The following is a 20,522-nucleotide window of genomic DNA, read 5'->3' as shown; positions in this document are numbered from 1 at the left end:
GACCATGCCGTCCTACTTTAGCAGCGTTTAAGAAACTCTTGGATAGACACAGGGATAATAGAAAAATGGAGAGCAATGTAGGAGGGGAGGGTTAGATTTATCTTGAAGTAGGTTAAAAGGTCAGCACAACCTCGTGGACCAAAGGGCCTATGCTGTGCTGTAGTATTCTCTGCTCTTCAGCATTCACCAAGTCCAAGCATGAGTCAAATTCATTTGTATTTCGATAGACATTGCAATTTAACACATATTTGGCATTGATTAGCTTCCCCAGATAAATAAGTAACACTGTCAATCAACTTTGGATTAAAATTATTGGCTGTAGTTACTTAAACAGATTAACTGAATTTCAATTTCATTTAATTTCTACTTTTCACAAACAACTGCACAAAGCACCTACAAAAAAAAACAGATTTACGTAACGACTATTGATGATACTCTTACATTAGTTGTCCAAAGCCAGGAAAGTTCTGTCTTGATGGGTAGTTCCTCCTTTGATTATAAGTAATCGACTGATGATTTCTTGTTTCATTGAAAGTATTATACGATGATGGCCAACCTTTCTGTAAGTAGATCAAAATTTAAGACTTGAAAACATTTTCTATGGAAATATATTCAACTGAAATGTTACTGGAGTCATCTACACTAGAATTAATGACTTCCCGCTGGCTCCAGCAACATTTTGCGACTAGTGCTGAAGATATAATATAGACTCTATACTGCATCATCATTGAATTCCCTTCCAATGAGCCCAGAATATAGTGAGCAGAGAATGTCAGTGTTTTGCTGGAGTTGAACTTTCAAATAAATATAGCAAAATAAAATATGGAAAAAATTAGTGAAGTACATTTCTAGTTTATCAAGGGAAATAAAAGTGGATTTTCTATGGTGCCAACTCAAGGGTCACTACAATAAAACCTTTCACAAGATAATGATGTCAATATTTTACATCTGCTAAAAATGAGAAATAATTCAAAAATGTTATTGCAAATTTAAAGTTGAACTTTTGTGGATGAAACTTTTCAATGTTACTTGCAGAAGAGGTCTCCACGGGGTGGCAGAGTCAGGGGTGGGGATGTGGATTTTAAAATTGCATCGGGATTAAATACCTTTCCCTATAGCTTGGACTCTCAAATCCTTGTAAATTCTTGTAAATTTTCCTCTGCATTCTTTCAAGCTTATTGGTATCTTCCCTATAAGTAGTTGATCAGATCTACACATAACACACCAAATTCAGCCTCACCAGTGACTTGTACAACTTCAACAGAATACCAAACTCCTATACTTCATGCCCTGATTTATGAAACACAATGTGCCAGAAGCTCTTTTTACAACCCCATCCACCAGTGATGCTACTTTCAAAGGAATTACAGATCTGTATTCCCAGGTCCCTTTGTTCTGCAGCATACTTCAGAACCCTAACATTCTTGCTCTGATTTGTTCTTAAAATTGCAACACCTCACACTTCACTGCATCAAATTCCAACTGCCATCACTACAAAGCACTTTCAGGATTTGATGTTAGAGATTTCCAACGCTGTTTTCTGAAACTTTACTACTGATTACCCATAGGAACAGAACACCAATTTTGATTATTTCCCTCTCAGTAAAAGGAAAGTTGTATTAACCAGGCTATTTCCAACTTATTGAAGCAACAATGTCAAAGCCTTTTGACAGGATAGGAACGATGATTGTGAAATAGGCATTCTCTCCAAGTAGCTGTTGCCTTGGTAACAACTGGCTGCAAGTAGAAGGTATCTGTGTAAGTTCTAGCCACTCACATGCCATAAAGTTTCCTTAGACATTTTATTAAGATTCCATCAAATTGTTCCCAGCAATTTCCTCAGTTTATCAAACTGGACCTGCCCATTCTGAATCCATGCTACATCTGCCTGATGGAATCACTTCTGTCCAGATGTCTCACTATTTCTTCCTTAATGATAGCTTCAAGCATTTTTCCAAATACAGATGTTAAACTAACTGACTCATAATTACCTACCATCTTCTCCCTCACCCTGTTGAGGTCTCCATTGTTTATGTATATTACACTGGTTTTAGATTGAATAATCGCATTCTGCATTTGTATGAGAGAGTCAATCACTGAGAATTGTTGATAAATTGATTCTTCCTTTAGATGAAAATATCTGCTTCTATAATTAACCATATTCTATTGCTCTACATATGCCTTCTACAATTCATTTCATCAAATATCCACCCTAACAATATCCACAAATAAACTAATGAAATCTATACTGTAACCAGTCATTAATGAATATCACAGAACATTATTATCTTGAAAGGTGCTTTAAAAATATATGGAAGAATTTGCATGAAACCGGATTTCCATAAGTCAGGTCATTCAGCAACATGAGGTTGCTTTGGCAGTTAGGGTGAAGGATAATCCTAAGAGCTTCTACAGGTATGTTAAGAGCAAAAGGATAGCAAGGGATAAAATTGGTCCTCTTGAAGATCAGAGTGGTCGGCTATGTATGAAACCTAAAGAAATGGGAGAGATATTAAATGGGTTTTTTGCATCTGTATTTACTAAGGAAACTGGAATGGAGTCTATGGAAACAAGGCAAACAAGTAGGGAGGTCATGGAACTTGTACAGATTAAAGAGGAGGAGGTGCTTGCAGTCTTGAGGCAAATCAGAGTAGATAAATCCCCAGGACCTGACAGGGTATTCCCTCGGACCTTGAAGGAGACTAGTGTTGAAATTGCAGGGGCCCTAGGTGCCAGAGGACTGGAGGATAGCTCATGTAGTTCCGTTGTTTAAAAAGGCTCAAAAAGTAAGCCAGGAAATTATAGGCTGGTAAGTTTGACATCGGTAGTAGGTAAATTATTGGAAGGAATACTAAGAGATAGGATCTACAAGTATTTGGATAGACAGGGACTTATTAGAAAATGTCAGCGTGGCTTTGTGAGTGGTAGGTCATGTTAAACCAATCTATTAGTTTTTCAAGGAAGTTACCAGGAAAGTGGATGTTGTATACGTGGACTTTAGTAAGGCCTTTGACAAGGTCCCACATGGGAGGTTAGTTAGGAAGATTCAGTCGCTAGGTGTACATGGAGAGGTAGTAAATTGGATTAGACATTGGCTCAATGGAAGAAGCCAGAGAGTGGTAGTAGAGGATTGCTACTCTGAGTGGAGGCCTGTGACTAGTGGTGTGCCACAAGGATCAGTGCTGGGTCCATGGTTATTTGTTATCTATATCAAAGATCTGGATGATAATGTGGCAAATTGGATCAGTAAATTTGCTGATGATACAAAGATTGGAGGTGTAGTGGACAGTGAGGAAGGTTTTCAAAGCTTGCAGAGGGATTTGGATCAGTTGGTGGAATGGGCTGTAAAATGGCAGATGGAGTTTAATACAGACAAGTGTGAGGAATTGCACCGGAAGGTCAAACCAAGGTAGAACATACAAGGTAAATGGTAGGACACTGAGGAGTGCAGTAGAACAAAGGGATCTGGGAGTACAGATACATAATTCCCTAAAAGTGGCATCACAGGTGGATAGGGTTGTAAAGAGAGCTTTTGGTACATTGGCCTTTATAAATCAAAGTATTGAGTAAAAGAGTTGGAATGTAATGGTGAGGTTGTATAAGACATTTGTGAGGCCAAATTTGGAGTATTGTGTGCAGTTTTGGTCACCTAATTACAGGAAGGACATTAATAAGGTTGAAAGAGTGCAGAGGTGGTTTACAAGGATGTTACTAGGACTTGAGAAACTGAGTTACAGAGAAAAGTTGAATAGGTTAGGACTTTATTCCCTGGAGCGTAGAAGAATGAGGGGTGATTTGATTATGATGGGTATAGATAGAGTGAATGCAAGCAGGCTTTTTCCACTGAGAATGGGAGAAAAAAAAAACAGGTCATGGGTTAAGGATGAAGTGGGAAATGTTTAAAGGGAACATTGGGGAGGGTTCTTCATGCAGAGAATGGTGGGAGTGTGGAATGAGCTACCAGATGAAGTGGTGAATGCGGGCTCACTTTTGACATTTAAGAAAATCTTGGACAGATGTATGGATGAGAGGGGTTTGGAGAGATATGGCCCAGGTGCAGGTCAGTGGGACTAGGCAGATTAATGGTTCGGCACATCCAAGAAGGGCCAAAAGGCCCGTTTCTGTGCTGTAATGTTCTATGCTTCTATGCATAATGCAGAAAATCCACGTGTAGACACCTCATTTAAAATGGGAAGGGATGAATTATGCCAGGGAGTCATACATCGTGGAATCAGGCCTTTTGGCCCAACTCGGCCTATCCCATGTGTAAAATTGCTTTGCTCTGTGGGGCTCTGGAAAAGTTGATAGTGAAGAAGACCAAGTCAGGAAATCTTTAAATTTAACCAAGTATGAGAAATACGAGACCGAGTTAAGTTGAGACCAGGAAAGGTCCTGAGTATTAAGCAACAGATTAAGGCCCTGTGGTTAAAAGTTGGTGTTCTTATTAACCAAAAACTCAAAAGCCTAATTTACTCTTAGCGTCCTTTAAAGAAAAACTCCATGATCCATAACAACCAGTGATTCCAGAAGCAATATGACTAAATCTCGGTAATACACACAAAACGCTGGAGGAACTCGGCAGCGCAGGCAGCATTCATGGAAAAGAGTAAACTGTCAATATTTTGGGCTGATACCCTTCATCAGGACTGGAAAAAAGAGACGAGAAGTCAAAAAAAGATGAGGGGAGGAGAGGAAGTAGTACAAGGTAGTATGCAATAAGTGAAACCAGAGGGAGGGGGGAAGGGGTGAAGAGCTGGGAAATCGATTGGTGAAAGAGATAAAGTGCCCAAGAAGGGGGAAACTGATAGGAGAGGACAGAAGGCCATGGAAGAAAGAAAAGGGGATGGACCACCAGAGGGAGGTCATGGGCAGCTAAATAGGTAAGGTGAGGGAGGAAACTGGCAATGGGAAGGGGGAGGGGCAATTACTGAAAGTTCAAGATATGTTTTTCTGACATTATCTACATCACCAAGACAAATTAAAGAGGGATAATTAATGTTGATATTATAATGCTGACAGCAACCTCCAGAATCTGACAAAGAACGATAAGAATTAGGTCACACAATTAATACCAATGCCAAAACATTTCAGGAGATACATGGAGAGAGTTAGAAGAAAAACAAAGAACATTAACTGCTAATGAGATTTCTCTTCAACTCACATTCGAGGCTTTTAAATTTTCAATTCGTGAATCAGTAAGTCTGGATAGAGGAGAAAATGTCTCTATATTGTCCATCTGTGACATCTTTTTCTTCTTTGGAATTTTAAATTTTGCCCCAGACTAGAAATAAGAAGAAAATTATAATACAATACTGAAGAAAAAACACCTCCTCACTTAAAACCTGAAATATTAAATTTTAAATTAGTAAAAAGTTACAACACATTGCCCTCTAATGTAGCAAAGCTTCCTAAGGCATTTCATAGAAATCTCTCAAAATAAGATTTGCACACAGCCAAATAGTATTTGGGCAGATGACCTAAAGCTTGGTTGAAGTAGTTTTAGAGTCCCTTAAATAGGGTAAGTCCCACTTGGTGGCACAATAATATCAGTGCCGGACTCTGGAGCGAATGTTCCCGAGTTCAAATCCAAGTCGGGTTGAGCAACTCGGCCTCGTAAAAACAAGAATAGTTTGCTATGGAAGCACCGTCATGACGGTGCCCCGATAACTCCACTGCCGAGTTAAGAGCTATTCTTCTTCTATGGGGTAAAGTGGTAGAAAAATGTAGAAAGGTCATTCCTGTGCTTAAGGGATTTGCATACCTACAGGAAGCATATGCTAAGTCATAGACAACTACTTGGGTGATGTCAATTTTAAGATGTGCACTATACAAAGAAGCTCTCTGAATGTATACTGGACATAATAAAAGGCTCATGGCTCATGACAATGGATTCACTGGCATCTGAGTTGAGGCAGATTGCGAGGTCAAGAATGACAAGAACGGCAATAGTCTTAGTAGTTTTCAGGAATATAGATTACTTGTAGCAAGACAATAGCTTTTAAATCCAATGATTAGCTGATGCAAATTTTTGCTCATTCAGTCCTGGATGTCAGCAAGTAGAGGTTGACTTTCACTAATCCGGCACCATTAGGAACTGAGGAGTGCCGAATTAGTGAAAATGCCAAATTACAGAAGGATCGCATTAAGCAATAGCTAACCACCTCATCATACCCTTAAAATATCATGTATTCAATACGCCACATTTCACGCCAGGGCTTTGGCGCTGGGCTCTTCCCTCTTCACTCGTGGTTACTGAGGGAATCCTCGTTAGTTTCTTTTCCTCAGTTTAGTAATATGCTTAAATTCAGCAGGTCGTCACATCTGATCTGAGGTCGTAGGCGGAAGAGAACGGAGCGCTGGCAAGACGACGCCGGAGGGCAGTGTGCGACTGCCAGCAGATGGGTGAGAAGGCGGACCGACTCAGTGTGTGCCAGCTCCCCCACCGCTGGCGGGTGCCAGGTGGCCACGCCTTATGCAAATGATATTACTAAATCCAGGAAAACAAGCAGGAATCACCTGTGTGCTTACAAGAGCGCCAACACGTGAACAGATCTAGCACAACCAAAACAATGCGCAGCAGATTGATACTGTGGCCCAGGAAATTTGAAATTACTGTTGCACGGAAAATTTTAAATCAGTGCCGGATTATCGAAGGAACTGGATTACAGGTAGTCAGATTAGTGAAGGTTGTCTGTAGTATAAAAATCTAGACAGCTCAATGGTCAACAGAGATGCTAAAGTGGAAAACATCTGAACAAACTTGTGAAAAACACTATTTTTGGATGACAATGATGGGGCAGCATTTAGATGAAAGGCAAGAGACAGCTGTGGGCCACTTTTAGGTAATTCCAGAAATAAACTGAGAGAACCCAAGGCACAAGATTTTTTGGCAACAATAAATAAAGAAAAATTGATTCAGTCAAGTATAGACTCAGCCATTAATGTAGGTAGTGGTCAACTCTCTCAAAGGCTGAAGATTGATCAACTGGTGAAGGAATAAACTCAATCAGATACAATGCTGCTTTCAACTTTGATGGCCAATTTCAAAGAGGTAGGTTTTAAAGAACAACATGAAAGAGAAATGCTGCAGATATTTAGATAAGGAAAATGTCCTACTTAATGACTCTAAATAGTAAGCATGAAGAATGAAGAAAAATAATGAACAAAAGTAGAGTAAATGTAACATCAAAAGAAACATTAGCCCTGCCACACTGTACTTAAAAAGAATCTGCAGGGAAGGCCTACAAAACAATTGCACAGAACTGAAAATTGCCAGGCATCTTAAATACTCATGCTATTTATTTTTAACATAAAGCTATTGTCATGAATGTCAGAAGACTTCACATTGAATCCCATTCTACCATAACAAAAATAAATGAAACAACTTGCATTTACACAATTCTTTAAATGTATGAAAACCTCACAAGAGAATTATCAACTTAAATTTGACACAGATGAGAAACCTATTCATAGATAGCATTTTAAACTAGAAAAGGGAAGTAGAGAGGCAGAGACACCAAACATTAGAATCCGGGTAGCTGAAATAAGCACAGCCAAGTGGCAAAGGAGCAGAACAAACTGAATCCTCTAATCTCACAGAGAAGTTTAAGTAGTTACAAGATGAAACCAAATTCAGGAAATAAAACCTATTCAATTCTAAAACAATAATATATTGATTATGATCCATCCCAGTGTATAGACCCAAGAATCAGCAAATGAATATTGCTGGAAATAACTCAATGATTCAAATAGCAATTCCCACTATGAGTTCTACTGGAAAACTAAAGATAGATTTTTTTTTAAATATCTTGCTGTCTCAAGTGTAACCTGCATTCTCCAAAAAGCCAAGATGGCTGACGCTCACCTACAAAGGCAATTCTTTAGAGTAAAAAGGGAGGAATTCAAACTCAAATTCCCAAATGGAGAGAGTTCACTACATTAACTATATTACATCTGGAGTTGAAAACCAGCAGAATGTCACATATATCACAGTAAGCAACTGATGCGGACTGTGTTTTCAGAATACCGAATAATGAAACAAATATCTTACTCAATCTCCAGTCATGAGGGAATCCAACTCCTTCCCTGACTGCACAAATTCCACACAAGTACCAAGGGTACCAAATAATCCCTTACCTTCACTTCTTCAAATTGCTTGGTTCTCTTGAGGCACAATAAAAAGATCATGGCACTTTCTCATTCTTGAATCAACAAAATAACATACAACCTTTCTAAAAACAAGGATTGCTCAAGACAAATTTCTGAGGATATTGGCTTAACTTCCCAGGTAAATCATAGATGAATTGTTTATTTTTAAAAATTTAAGAACAATGAAGATTACTACATCCAAAATAGATAGCAGATAGGAGCAGAACTAGGCCACTCGGCCAATCGAGCTTGCTTTGCCATTCCATCATGGTTGATTTACTATTCCTCTCAACCCCATTCTCCTGCCTTCTTCCCATAACCTTTGATGTCCTGACTAACCAAGAACCCATCAACGTTCACTTTAAATATACTGAATTTTTTCATTTTCTTCCAAGAGAGCCACCCCAACCCCTCTGCCTACCTGTACGTCCTTTTGATACAAGGTGTATTTTTGGATGTTTAGTTCCTAATTATAACATTCTTTTAGCCACAACTCAGTGATACCCACTACTTCATAACTGCCAATCTCTTACTTCACTACAACAGCATCTATCTTATTCATTTATACTGTGTGCATTCAGATATATCACCCTCAGTTGTGTATTCACCAACTTTGAATTTCTCCTACATTACACTTCAACTCATCCCACTGACTGCAAATTTGCCCCATCATCTGCCTGTCCTTCCTCACAGTCTCACTACACATCGCATATACTTGTATACCAACTACCCTAACCTCAAACCTATCAGTCCAGTTCCCATCCCCCTGCCAATTTAGTTTAAACCCTCCCCAATAGTTCTAGCAAACCTGCCCACAAGGATATTGATCCCCTTCGGGTTCAGGTATAACCTGAATTTTTTGTAGAGGTCATATCTCCCCGAGAAGAGATCTCAATGATTCAGAAATCTGAAACCCTTTTCCTGCATCTGGTCCATCATCCTATTCCTACCCCAAATAGCACATGACACTAAGAGCAATCCAGAGATGACTATCCTGGAGGTCCTGCTCCTCAGCCTCTTCCCTAACGCCCTATATGCATTGCGCAGGACCTCTTTCCCCCTTTCTACTCATGTCATTGGTGCCAGTGTGCAACGTGACCTCTGGCTGCTCACCTTCCTTCTTGAGAATCTTCTGCAACCACTGAGACATTTTGGACCCTGGCATATGGGAGGCAACACACCACTCCATCTTTTCTTTCATGGCTACAGAATCGGCTGCATGTCCCCTTGATGATCAAGTCTCCTATCACTATCACTCTGCCTGACTTTACACTTCCCTGCTGAGCCTCAGAGTTGGCCACAGTGCCACAGGCATGGCTGCTGCTGCTGTGCCCTGATAAGCCACCCACGCCCCAGCAGTATTCAAAGGGGTATACATGTTGCTGTGCGGAATGGCCACTGACTGCTTACTTCTCTTGGTGGTCCCCATCTACAATCTGAAGCCTGCACTCTGGGTATGACCACCTCTGTAGAAGTCTCATCTATGAAGCCTCCTGTATGGCCCCGAGTTTATCCAGCTCCAGCTTCTTGATTTTGTCTGTCAGGAGCTTAAGTTGGATGCACTTTCTTCAGATGTAGTTTGGTACACATCTCACAAGAGGATCATTCTATGCTTGAACTACCATCCTGCTTTGTTTATACCTCTCACTTCTCAAACTTAAGATCTGGCCTGTGCCTGCTCTCACTCATGCCTGTTGAGTCAAATCTTAACCACTCCAACAATGGCTGCTCCACTTAAACCTCACTCCTTTTTATTTCACCCTGCTAAGTTACTATTTACCCAAGCAAACTCCGGCTCAGCGGACAATTCCTGCCAGCCCCACTCACTTTAAAACTGGTGCGCAAGGTCCACAACTGCCTCAAAAAATACACTTTACATCAAATACACTTCAAAGCTTTAAGTACACAGTCCCAAAAATAGGTTCTCTGAAGAGCCATCAGACATCATATACCTTACAATATAATGATGCACATTATTAAATATCAAAAATAGGTGTATAGTTTCCTCCTAGTTTTCAAAAATATACAATTTGGTTTCCTCATTGTACTCCCGGAAAGATAACAGACCAGAATGACAGATGGAAATCGTCATTAAGGAAAAATTTCTGTAGATTATCATTTTGTGGTTTATGTGCAAAGACCATCAGGTCTTTCTAAATACCAGCATTTCCTAGATTCTCAATTTTAAAAAATATTCCACTTTTCTTTTTGCTCCCCCTTCAAGTGGAAAACTTAACATTCTTCCACATTAAATTCCATTGGTCACATTTTCGGTCACTCACACAATCTGTCACTATCTCTTTGTATCTGTCTTTTAGCTTACTTTCTCAGTTTTGTATTATCAGCAAAAAATATACTTGGAAAACCACCTCTTTATCCCTGTTTTTGCTATTTGGTAGCTATTTAAGGTTACCTTATGTAATAATATCACATGGAACATAGACTACTTTTTGAAAATGTTAATAAACATTGATCCGTTCAGTGTTATGTATCCTGTTAGTAACAAGCTAAAACCCTGTGTTTTCAGTTATAAAACTAACTTTTCACTCAAATCCATGCAGACTCTACTCAATCGTATGACTCAAGACTCCTTTTATCAAATTCTTAATGATTCAACGGGGTGCATGAGAGGGGTAGCACCTCTTGATGGGGGGCTTGTGGCTAACATCTGTTAGTCCTCAGCAATGCCCAGCTCTCACCTGTGGCTCTTCGTAGCTGTTTGCATGCGGCAGTGGCCATACCCCGGGCAGCAGCTTTGACAGGCAGGTTAAAGCAGGTGAGGGTAGCCAACAGGTCTGAAGCCCTCAGTGAGATGGGTATTTGCTCATCCCAGCATGCAAAGACTGCTTCGGTAGATCAGGTGGAGGAAACCCCGGGGGTTCAACGGCTGAGAAGGTGCTGCAGCAGCGCATTGTGGAGTGCATAGGGCATGGCAGAGCACTTAAGGCGCGGCCAGCCAAGGAAGTTGCCAGACATAACGATTCTTCGTGCCACTGGATCCTAACTTATGAGGCCAAGAGAGTGGGATAATCTCTGTGCAAGGCTTTTCCACTTTAATATCTTTCACGCACTGGTTACATTGTGCAACCCTGAGCACGCTCTCCGCCCATGCCAAGTTGATGTCGAGCTCGCAACTCAGCCTCGTAAAAAAAACACTGCCACCCTGCACTATGTAGTCCTCCTCGGATCCCGAGAGACAACCATTATAAATGATTCAACATTTTCAGTATTGTTGACATCAGAGATCTGTGGTAAGTTTCCCCTCTTCACACTGTTAGGTTCTCAAGGGGCTTTTCAAAAATTTACGGACTTGTGGAAAATAATACAACTGCATTCACTATTTTTGCAACCACAGCTTTTGAAAGCTACTACTTTTCCAATTTCTTTTATATTCTCAATCTCACAAGGTCACAATACTCCAATATCGCTGATGTTCTTCTCTGAATTCAAGTTCATCAAGTTTGTTTATTGTTGTCATAGGATAGACAGGACATAAATGCAATGAAAATTAGTCTTTTGCAGCAGCAGCTCAGTACATTAAATGAAAAGGACATAGTTTACACAAACTTACATTATAGATAAATTACGTGTGCAAAATAAACAAAATAACATTGCTGCGAGAGAGAATTAATTAAAAAGTATGATCGTTTATTTAATTTGTTTAATAGCTTATTTACATCAGGTATTCATTTCATGAGATAGGTACCACAATAGAAAGGTTGGCATTTATTGCCCAAGAGAAGATAGTGGCATGCCACATTCATGAATTCCTGAGATCCTTCTGATGAAAGTTCCCTAGGTTGCACTTCAAGATTCAACATGTTTTGTGTTCAGAGATGCTCTTCTGCACACCTTTGTTGTAACGTGTCACTTTCCTGTCAGCTTGTACCTGCCTGGCCATTCTCTTCGGACCTCTCTCATTAATAAGGCATTTTCACCCACAGAACTGCTTCTCAGTGGAGGTTTCTTTGTACCAACTCTTAGAGACGGTTGTGCATGAAAATCCTAAGAGTTCAGCAGTTTCTGAGATACTCAAACCACCCCATCTGGCACCAACAATCATTCCACAGTCAAAGTTACTTAGATCATTTTTTTTTTACCCCAGTTCTGATGCTTGGTCTACAACAAATGAATCTCTTGACTATGTCTGCATTCTTTTATGCATTGAGCTACTACAATATGATTGGCAGATTAGATGCATGTATTAACAAGATGGAGGTGTACTTAAAGTGGCCACTGCATGTAGAACTGGGAAGTTAACTGTGGAAAATGAAATTTAATCCAGACAAGTGTGAAATAAATCACTGAGGGCAGATTATGTTAGAACATATTGTATTTAGTAAATGGTGAGGTGCTTAGAAGTGTTAATGGACAGAGACTTGGGTACAAGTCCATTGTTCCCTGAAAGTGGTGACATAGGTGGATAGAGTAGGGGGAAAAAAAAACATTTAGGATGTTTGTGTTCATTGGTCAAAGCACTGAGTGCAAGAGCTAGAATGTCATGCTGTAAAGAATTGGTTAGACCAGAGGTCGGCAACCTGCGGCTCCGGAGCCACATGCGGCTCTTTGATCTCTGATGCGGCTCCCCGTGGTTTGTTAGCTTTTGAAATGTAATTCGAAATTTGAAGATTATGGTGATCTTGTACAATCTGAAAACTTTGTGGAGACACCGTTTCCTGGCACATCCGAACCGGCTCACAATTAGCCACCGTTCCGGCTAAGGGAGATAGCCTACGGGGGTTTGTGAGTACGTGTCTTTTGGAGCATCCGCGCCCATGGGGACGGGTTGAGGGAGGTTTTAAAGCAAGGCTGTTTAGTTCGAATAAAGTTACCTTTGACTGCAGTCTTTATTTTAGCGCTGCGTGTAGCGCTACACCGCTACAACGTGTTTTTTTTATCGCTATTAATATACATCACAACTGCCAATGCCTGACACCCGCCAGTGCGCGCATTCTTTTAATTCTTCGATCCAAGGTAGGCTAACTATGGAGTTACCTTCAACCCAACGTCTTTTTTTCGGAGTTCAAAATGTTTTTGTTGCATGCAGAAATGTAATTTCGTTTTCTCTGCAGGAGTTCATCAATTTCATAAATGCAACACATTATAGTTTGTTTATACATAGCATAAAGGCAAAAAAAAACCGTTGTATGCAGTGTTATTTCATTTTGTGGCTCCCAGTGTTTTCTTTTCTGTGGGAAATGGGTCCATATTGGCTCTTTCAGTGGTAAACGTTGCCGACCCCTGGGTTAGACTGTTATTGTATAAAAGTTCTGCTTGCTCCAGAACAGGAAGGCAACAACAGAGTACAAAAGAAATTCACCAGGATTTTGCTTGGAATGGAGGACTATAATTATAAGGAAATATTGGATGCGTTCAGCTTATCCTCACTGAAACATAGGACACTAAGGGGTGACATTATAGAGGTTTACAAAACTATGAGGGGGATATATTCTTGAGATTGTCAGGATCTTTTTTTTCTCCAGGGCAGGGGAGTTGAAAGTTGAGGGGCATGGATATACAGTGAGGGGGGAGAACTTTAAAGGAAACCTGAGGTGCAAGGTTTTCCATACAGAAGGTGGTGAATATCTAAAACCAGCTGCCAGAGGAGTAAACGGAGGCAGATACTATTACATTGTTTAAAGGGCATTTGGACAGGGATAGGAAAGTAGAGGGGTATAGGCCTAATGTGGGCAAGTGTGATTACCTCAGATGGGCCTCATGGTCGGAATGGACATTTTTATGTTAACATTAGACAGTTTAAAACACTAGTTAAGGCACAGTCCCAGGCACTGCACTATAGGGAAGAAATGAAGAGTGCGCAGAGAAATTTCAAAAGAAATTTGCTGGAGCTGGGGAGTGGAAAGACAAGTTCAAAGCTAACTAAGGAAAAATAAAAATTAAGGTTAGAAAGGCAGCCTCAGCCAAGGCTCGAACTAGCGGCCTTCGAATAACTAGACGAACGCCTTAACTACTTGGCAACGGCGCAACATGGGGAGAAGTAGTAGAAGAACATTAAAGCGAAAAAAACCAAGAGTACAGATGGTCTGATATTTCTCTACTCGAAAGAGTGCAGAAGGCAGAAACCTTCATCATATTTAAGTAGTACCTAGTGGATAAGCACTAATTTTACATTCTGCTAGCCTAGGTCCTTTTATACCATTCTTTTCACTTTGTACCACACCTTTACAAGTTTTAAGATAATAATCTTTAGTGTAAAATCAGAGGTATGAAAGTCATTGGGAAAAAAATTGAGGATAGAAATTAATTCTTACTTGGAAAGGCAGAGATTAATCAACAACATTTCAGCTATGACTTTGTTGACTGGGAAATCATCGCTGACCAACGATTGAATTTTTCAGAGGTAACAAGACACATTGATGAAAGCAGTGGCTGACAAAATCTCACGTGGGAAACTGGTCCAGAATATTAGAATTCATGACATTTATGTGATCAAAAGCCTGTGACCAGTGGTGCAAGTGACTGCAGTATATACCATCAAGAAAATGCACTGCATTTACCCAGTTAAGCTACTCTGATAGCACTGCCCAAGAAACGGCCATAAGCAAATGGGAACACCACCATCTGCTGGAAATCTAGAACAACACACACAAAATGCTGCAGGAACCGAAGAGCCCTGATGAAAAATCTGTCTCAAACATCAACCGCTCATTTCACTCCCTAGATGCTGCCCAACCTGCTGAGCTCTTCCAACAGTTTGTGTACGTCGCTTTATGTGCCTGGTATTGTACTGTTTGTGGTGAATTTCAATCATTACCATCCACTGCACTCATCTATAAGTATTTGTACCTAAAGCTTACCAACCTTAAATCACTGCACAGATTCTAAATCTACAATACTGTATTTTGGTCTACTCCCATTTAAATTTTTACTCTGGTGCCATTCTTCATACTCACACAGTTGTGGGCCTTATTTCTTTTTTTTTTAACTGACACATACACATTTATTTCACTATAATAGATGTCTATTGAACATCTGTGCTTTTATTTCAAATTCCACCATCTGCAGTTTCAATATCAACTTCTAATTAGGTTTATATGCTCTCAATACAAAGCAAAACAGATGCTGTGTCACTTCTATTAGGTGACTAGGTGAATCTGTATAACAGAACGATCAAGAAAGTTTACAGTGAGTTGGTTGTCATCATTTTCCACAAACCCTTTCTGACACATACTGTTAAAAAGGGATATCAAGTTGGTGATGGTCCAATTGAGCTACAGCTGGCAATTGATTACTGAGGTCCCCCTTCCAGAGCACACTATACCAAATAGTGCTGAATGGTCTTCCAGGTAATGTTCAACATGGCACAGTTTATTAAATGGCTATGGTAAATGGTTGGTAGTAATCATCTGACGATCATTTACTCCTCGATCTGATGCACAGGACTTCATAGGGTCCAAAATCAATTCTGAACTCACAGGGTGTCATATTTGTGAAGTAGACTAGTTGAGTCTTTGTTCTGTCCAAATCCAATGTCCCAGCTGAAGGGTGGCTAGCCTTTTTTGACTTTAATTTTTCAATATTATCGTTTGATAAAAGGATATGACAATTAGAAAGATTAACTGATTTTGGTTTGGTATCACATCCTATATATCAGGCATTGGCAAAAGCTTTTCTCAAATCTTTATTAGAGAACATGATGGGATTTGCAGCAACTTTGAAACTTCAACTATTTCTGGTGCTTGACATTTTTAAAATGGCATATTATTTAATTAACAGTTCCCCAAATGTCACTGAGATTTCTCAAAAAGATTACTAAACGCTCTAGTCACGTACCATAACATTATGATACTGCCCTCTTAATCAAGGCGGCATTCACTAAGAAAGATTTCTTTAATTGAATCATTTGCAAGCAAGCATCATGCCTACACTTCAATAAAGCAATAATATTTGGAAAATTTTAAATTTCAATTGCAAATGAATTGGACATATTCTATTCATTTCTTGCCATTAAAATAATGTGCCATAACTAAAATAGAATAATATGAAGATATTTTATTGGGATTCTTTGGAAGATATTTTAGAAGACAAATCCATGAAACTTTTTACAGTTTTCTTTAACTACTTGCACCCGATTGGAACACTGTTAAAAGGATTATGACATTAGTACCTTAAGGATTCAATTTAGACACACACCACAGGTAATAATTGTCTCTGGAGTCTATCATACATAAAAATAGAATTCAACCCATCGAGGACAAATTCATAATTTGAATGGTACATGCCCTTAAAATATTACAAAATCCTTGCAGGTCTTGACAGGCTGGATGCAGGGAGGAAATTTCCCTTGACTGAAAAATATAGATATCACATATAGAGTGCATGGTAAACTTTTTACAAATGAGGTGAGAATCTTTCCTGAGAACATAGTGATCTTTGGATTCTCTAACCTAGAGGGCTATGAATTCCATTCAAAGAAGAATGGTGGTAGATTTCTCAATATTAAGCAAAGCAAGGGATATGGCAATAGGTGGGGAAATTGTACAAAAGTGCAAGATCAGCCAGCACAGACTCAAAGGGCCGGTGACCTTCTCCTGTTAGTTCTTGTGTTCTTTATGTTAATACAACATGGTTTATTTCTATTCACGTCTTTGGACATTAATAAAAAATGTAACATTAATTCAAGATGTTTATTTCTCAAACATCAACTGATCAGATACACACTGCTTTTGTATAAATACCAGCTTACTGAAGTGTAAGCAAAAATTGCATTTACAGAGCATCTCCGGCATACACTGCCTCATTAACACAATGCATAAATTACATCCATCTCATCTTTTAACGCAAGACTCTTCTGACCCACGAGATAATCATGATGCCATACATTCTTAATACTTATCCAACTCAAAAAAACATAGATATCCCCCACTACTTGTGTGGCATCCATTAGTCTTGCAAACCCATGGATCTGTTCCCTCTCCAGGGTGCAGGTCTGGGCAGGATTGTATGGAAGACCGGCAGTTACCCAAGCAGCGTGTCTCCCCTCTCCACGCCACTGATATTGGCCAAGGAAAGGGAAAGGGCAGATGAAGCTTGGCACCAGTGTCGACACAGGAGTTGCCAGATTAAGGTTGAAGGCATCATCGGACTGCCTTAGGGACTCCAGCTCCAGATCTGTCCTCAGGGTTTACTCCCAAAGCCTTTCTCATGAGTGGGTATGGCTGCAAGGCAGCCGAGGTTTGAAATCAGAATCTTCCCCCCTACTGTTCTTCACTTAACTGATATTGTTCTGTTCTTGGGAAGTCTTTTATTCCCTGATCTCAGACTTCCATTGTACCTCACTAACTTTTCCTATTTCTCAGTAAATGTCAGCACTCACTCAGTACTTGTCTATGGAACGCAGCTGAGGAGAAAGTAATATTATTCCTATTTTACAGCTGATAGCCAAGGCAGTTTTTGAATCTAATTTACAATAAAAAGCATTAAGCAAAACAAGATTCTCAAAACAAGATCTTTTAGCAACACTAATTTGAAAGAATTACAATTATTGCATGTAAAAGTAAAGCAATTTTATCAGGCAGTTGGCAATACATTTATCACAAGTAGAACACATTCAATCTGTATCATACCCACCAAGAGTAACCCAACTTAAATGACTTCTTTGTAAATTTCAATGACAAATTAAGATATCATAGTCATTGTGCCCAAAGTAAGCTTAATTTTCAATCTCTTCAACAGTCCATAAAAGGCAATTTGTTCAATGGGTGAAGCTAATTACTGCTGTATAATTTGGTAGATTTACAACTTACTCTAGTTGCATCGATATTTTGGGTAGGTTGATATTGGAAAAACTGCATTGAAAACCACCCAAGTACAATCTAGCAGAAATTCCAGACCAACTTGTCCCAATTGGATATTGTCAAAACAAAAAGTGTTGAGGAAACAATTGAATCCAGTTAGTAACAAATGTCCTGGAATTATAGTTAATCACAAACATATGACATTTACGACCCTCACCAACAAATACAATATAGACAGTACAAGAATAAATAACTGAACACACCAAATTACAGAACTAATAATAAATAAAGCTGTAATGAGTACCTGTAATGTCCCCGGACAGTCCTGACCAGTGGATTGAGTCGAGATCCTCTGCCTATCCATTACGGTAGATGCAGGATCCCTGTTGCTACAAAGAGAATTCTCATAAATGTGTGAATGTTAAACAAAAGCAAGTGAAAAAACTGTCAGTAATTGTTAATGAAAACATCACAATGAGAATAAATAGTCCCCAATTATTTTGCTAGAATTAAATCTTAGGCATCATGAAAGAAACTCCCAGTGGAAAATCAACCTGTAGACAAAAAAAATCTCTTGTTTAATGCTGGATATTTAATAATGCTGCTTCCATTCAGTTTAATTCTATTATAAAAATGCAAGTTTCAAACTTCAATTTTATAATACAACTACTCTGAAAATAATCTTTGTGCAAAATGCCCTCTGTAACAAGAGTGTATAGTGCTTAATAGAAGTAATTTATTATTGTATCTATATCAAACAGCATTTTAAAAAAAGAATGAACTAATCAAATCAGGTTAATCAAATTCATTGAAGGCATTACCAAGGGTCCTGTCAATGAGAACCACGCTACACAATTAAGGCTCATAACTCCAAAGAGAAAATAGAGCAAATAGAAATAGAATAGAGCAGCAAATAGAGAATTGCCTTTTCAAAACTTAATTAATTGTCTTACAAGAGCTTGATTTTTTTTAAACTAATTAAGAATTGCTAAAAAGAATCCAAAGTAGAAAATATGTGAATAACCTATTCATTTGTTTATTAAAAACTACCCCACCAACACAAAAATAAAGATGAGATAAATAGGTCATTTTTAGACTGGCAATCAGAAAGAAGTATGATGCCAAAGGAATAATTGCTGGGTCTTGTATATTATTGGTTGGATGGAAAGAGTCACATTTGCTAATGATACAAAGATTTGTGGGTTCACAAGTGCCTACAAAGGGATAATAGGCAGGACAAGTGAAGTGGAAAGTTGTTAGATGGAGGATAATGTGGGAAAATGTGAGGTGATCCACATTGGAAGGAAGAATGAGAGAGCAAAATGATTGCAGTACAAACAGACTGGGGGGTATAAGTACATGATAAAAAAAAGTTAGCATAGGTACAGTACCACCCGAGACTTCACGACTCCCCATCTCTAGAAGTATGATACTCCACAAATCAACATCCTAGATGAACCAGAGAGAAAGGAGACACTCGATCTTGAGTTCCTTAATCTGTGTTATCCAGGGCACATCAATGTGAACAAGAGGAAATCTGCAGATGCTGCAAATCAAAGCAACACACACAAAATGCTGGAGGAAATCGAGCAGGCCAGGCAGCATCTATGGAAAAAAGTACAGTCGAGACCCTTTGGCAGGACTGGAGAACAAAAAAGTAGATTTAAAAGGTGGGGTCTGCTCTCACCCCAACCTCCTGCCATCCTACCAGGGATAGGGTTCCTCTTCCATCTTCACCTATGACCACAGCCTCCGCGTTCAGCACATAATTCTCTGCAACTTCCACTACCTTCAGCAGGATCCCACCACCAAGCACATCTTATATGACCTGACTTTCTGCAGGGATTGCTCCCCACGTAATTCCCTTGTCCATTTGTCCCTCCCCACTGATCTCTCTCTCCCCTAGCACTTATCCTTGCAAGTGGAACAAGTGCTACACCTGCTCCTACACCTCTTCACTACCATTCAGGGTCCCAAACAGTCCTTCCACGTGAGGCGACATTTCAGTGAGTCTGTTGAGATCATATACTGTGCCCAGTGCTCCCAGTGTGGCCTCCTGTACGTCGGTGAGACCGGACATAGATTGGGAGACCATTTCGCCTACGCTCCACCCACCAGAAGTGGGATCTCCCATTGGCCACCCATTTTAATTCCACTTCCTATACCAATAGTTTAATCCATGGCCTCCTCTACTGTCACAATGAGGGCACACTCACAATACTTTATATTCTGCCTGAATAGTCTCCAACCTGATGGCATAAACATCAATTTCTCAAACTTCTGGTTACAGCCACCTCCTCCCCCTTCTGCATTCCCCATCCCCTTTTCCCTCTCTCACCTATCTCCTCGCCTGCCCATTCACTCCCTCTGGTGCTCCACCCCCCTTTTCTTTCTTCCATGGCCTTCTGTCCTCTATCAGACTCCCCCTTCTCCAGCCAAGTATCTCTTTTATCTTTCACCAATCAACTGCCCAGCTCTTTACTTCATCCCTCCCGTCCCTGTTTCACCCGTCACCATGTATTTCTCTCCCCCTCACCCCACCTTTTAAATCTACTCATCTCTTTCTCCAGTCTTACCGAAGGGTTTCAGCCCGAAACATCAACTGTACTCTTTTCC

The 20,522-nt window shown here is 39.7% G+C and overlaps 1 protein-coding gene across 8 annotated transcripts in view; it reads right to left on the bottom strand.

Annotated features, from left to right (window-relative positions):
* The window catches only part of senp7 (SUMO specific peptidase 7), a 90,906-nt gene that overhangs the window by 52,887 nt on the left and 17,497 nt on the right, over positions 1–20,522 (bottom strand). For all 8 annotated transcript variants that reach the window (XM_059968572.1, XM_059968573.1, XM_059968567.1 and 5 more), the window contains 3 exons: positions 18,211–18,295; positions 5,162–5,281; positions 442–560 (listed from right to left, as the gene is read on the bottom strand). In XM_059968572.1, the coding sequence (XP_059824555.1) occupies positions 442–560; positions 5,162–5,281; positions 18,211–18,270 (299 nt within the window). In that variant the 5' untranslated portion in view covers positions 18,271–18,295. The remainder of the gene's footprint in view (positions 1–441; positions 561–5,161; positions 5,282–18,210; positions 18,296–20,522) is intronic.

Source organism: Hypanus sabinus, chromosome 4 (genome assembly GCF_030144855.1).
Source record: "Hypanus sabinus isolate sHypSab1 chromosome 4, sHypSab1.hap1, whole genome shotgun sequence".
NCBI classification, from domain to species: Eukaryota; Metazoa; Chordata; class Chondrichthyes; order Myliobatiformes; family Dasyatidae; genus Hypanus; species Hypanus sabinus.
The sequence above is the reverse complement of the archived record's forward strand: the minus strand, read 5'-3'. Positions and strand labels throughout refer to the sequence as shown.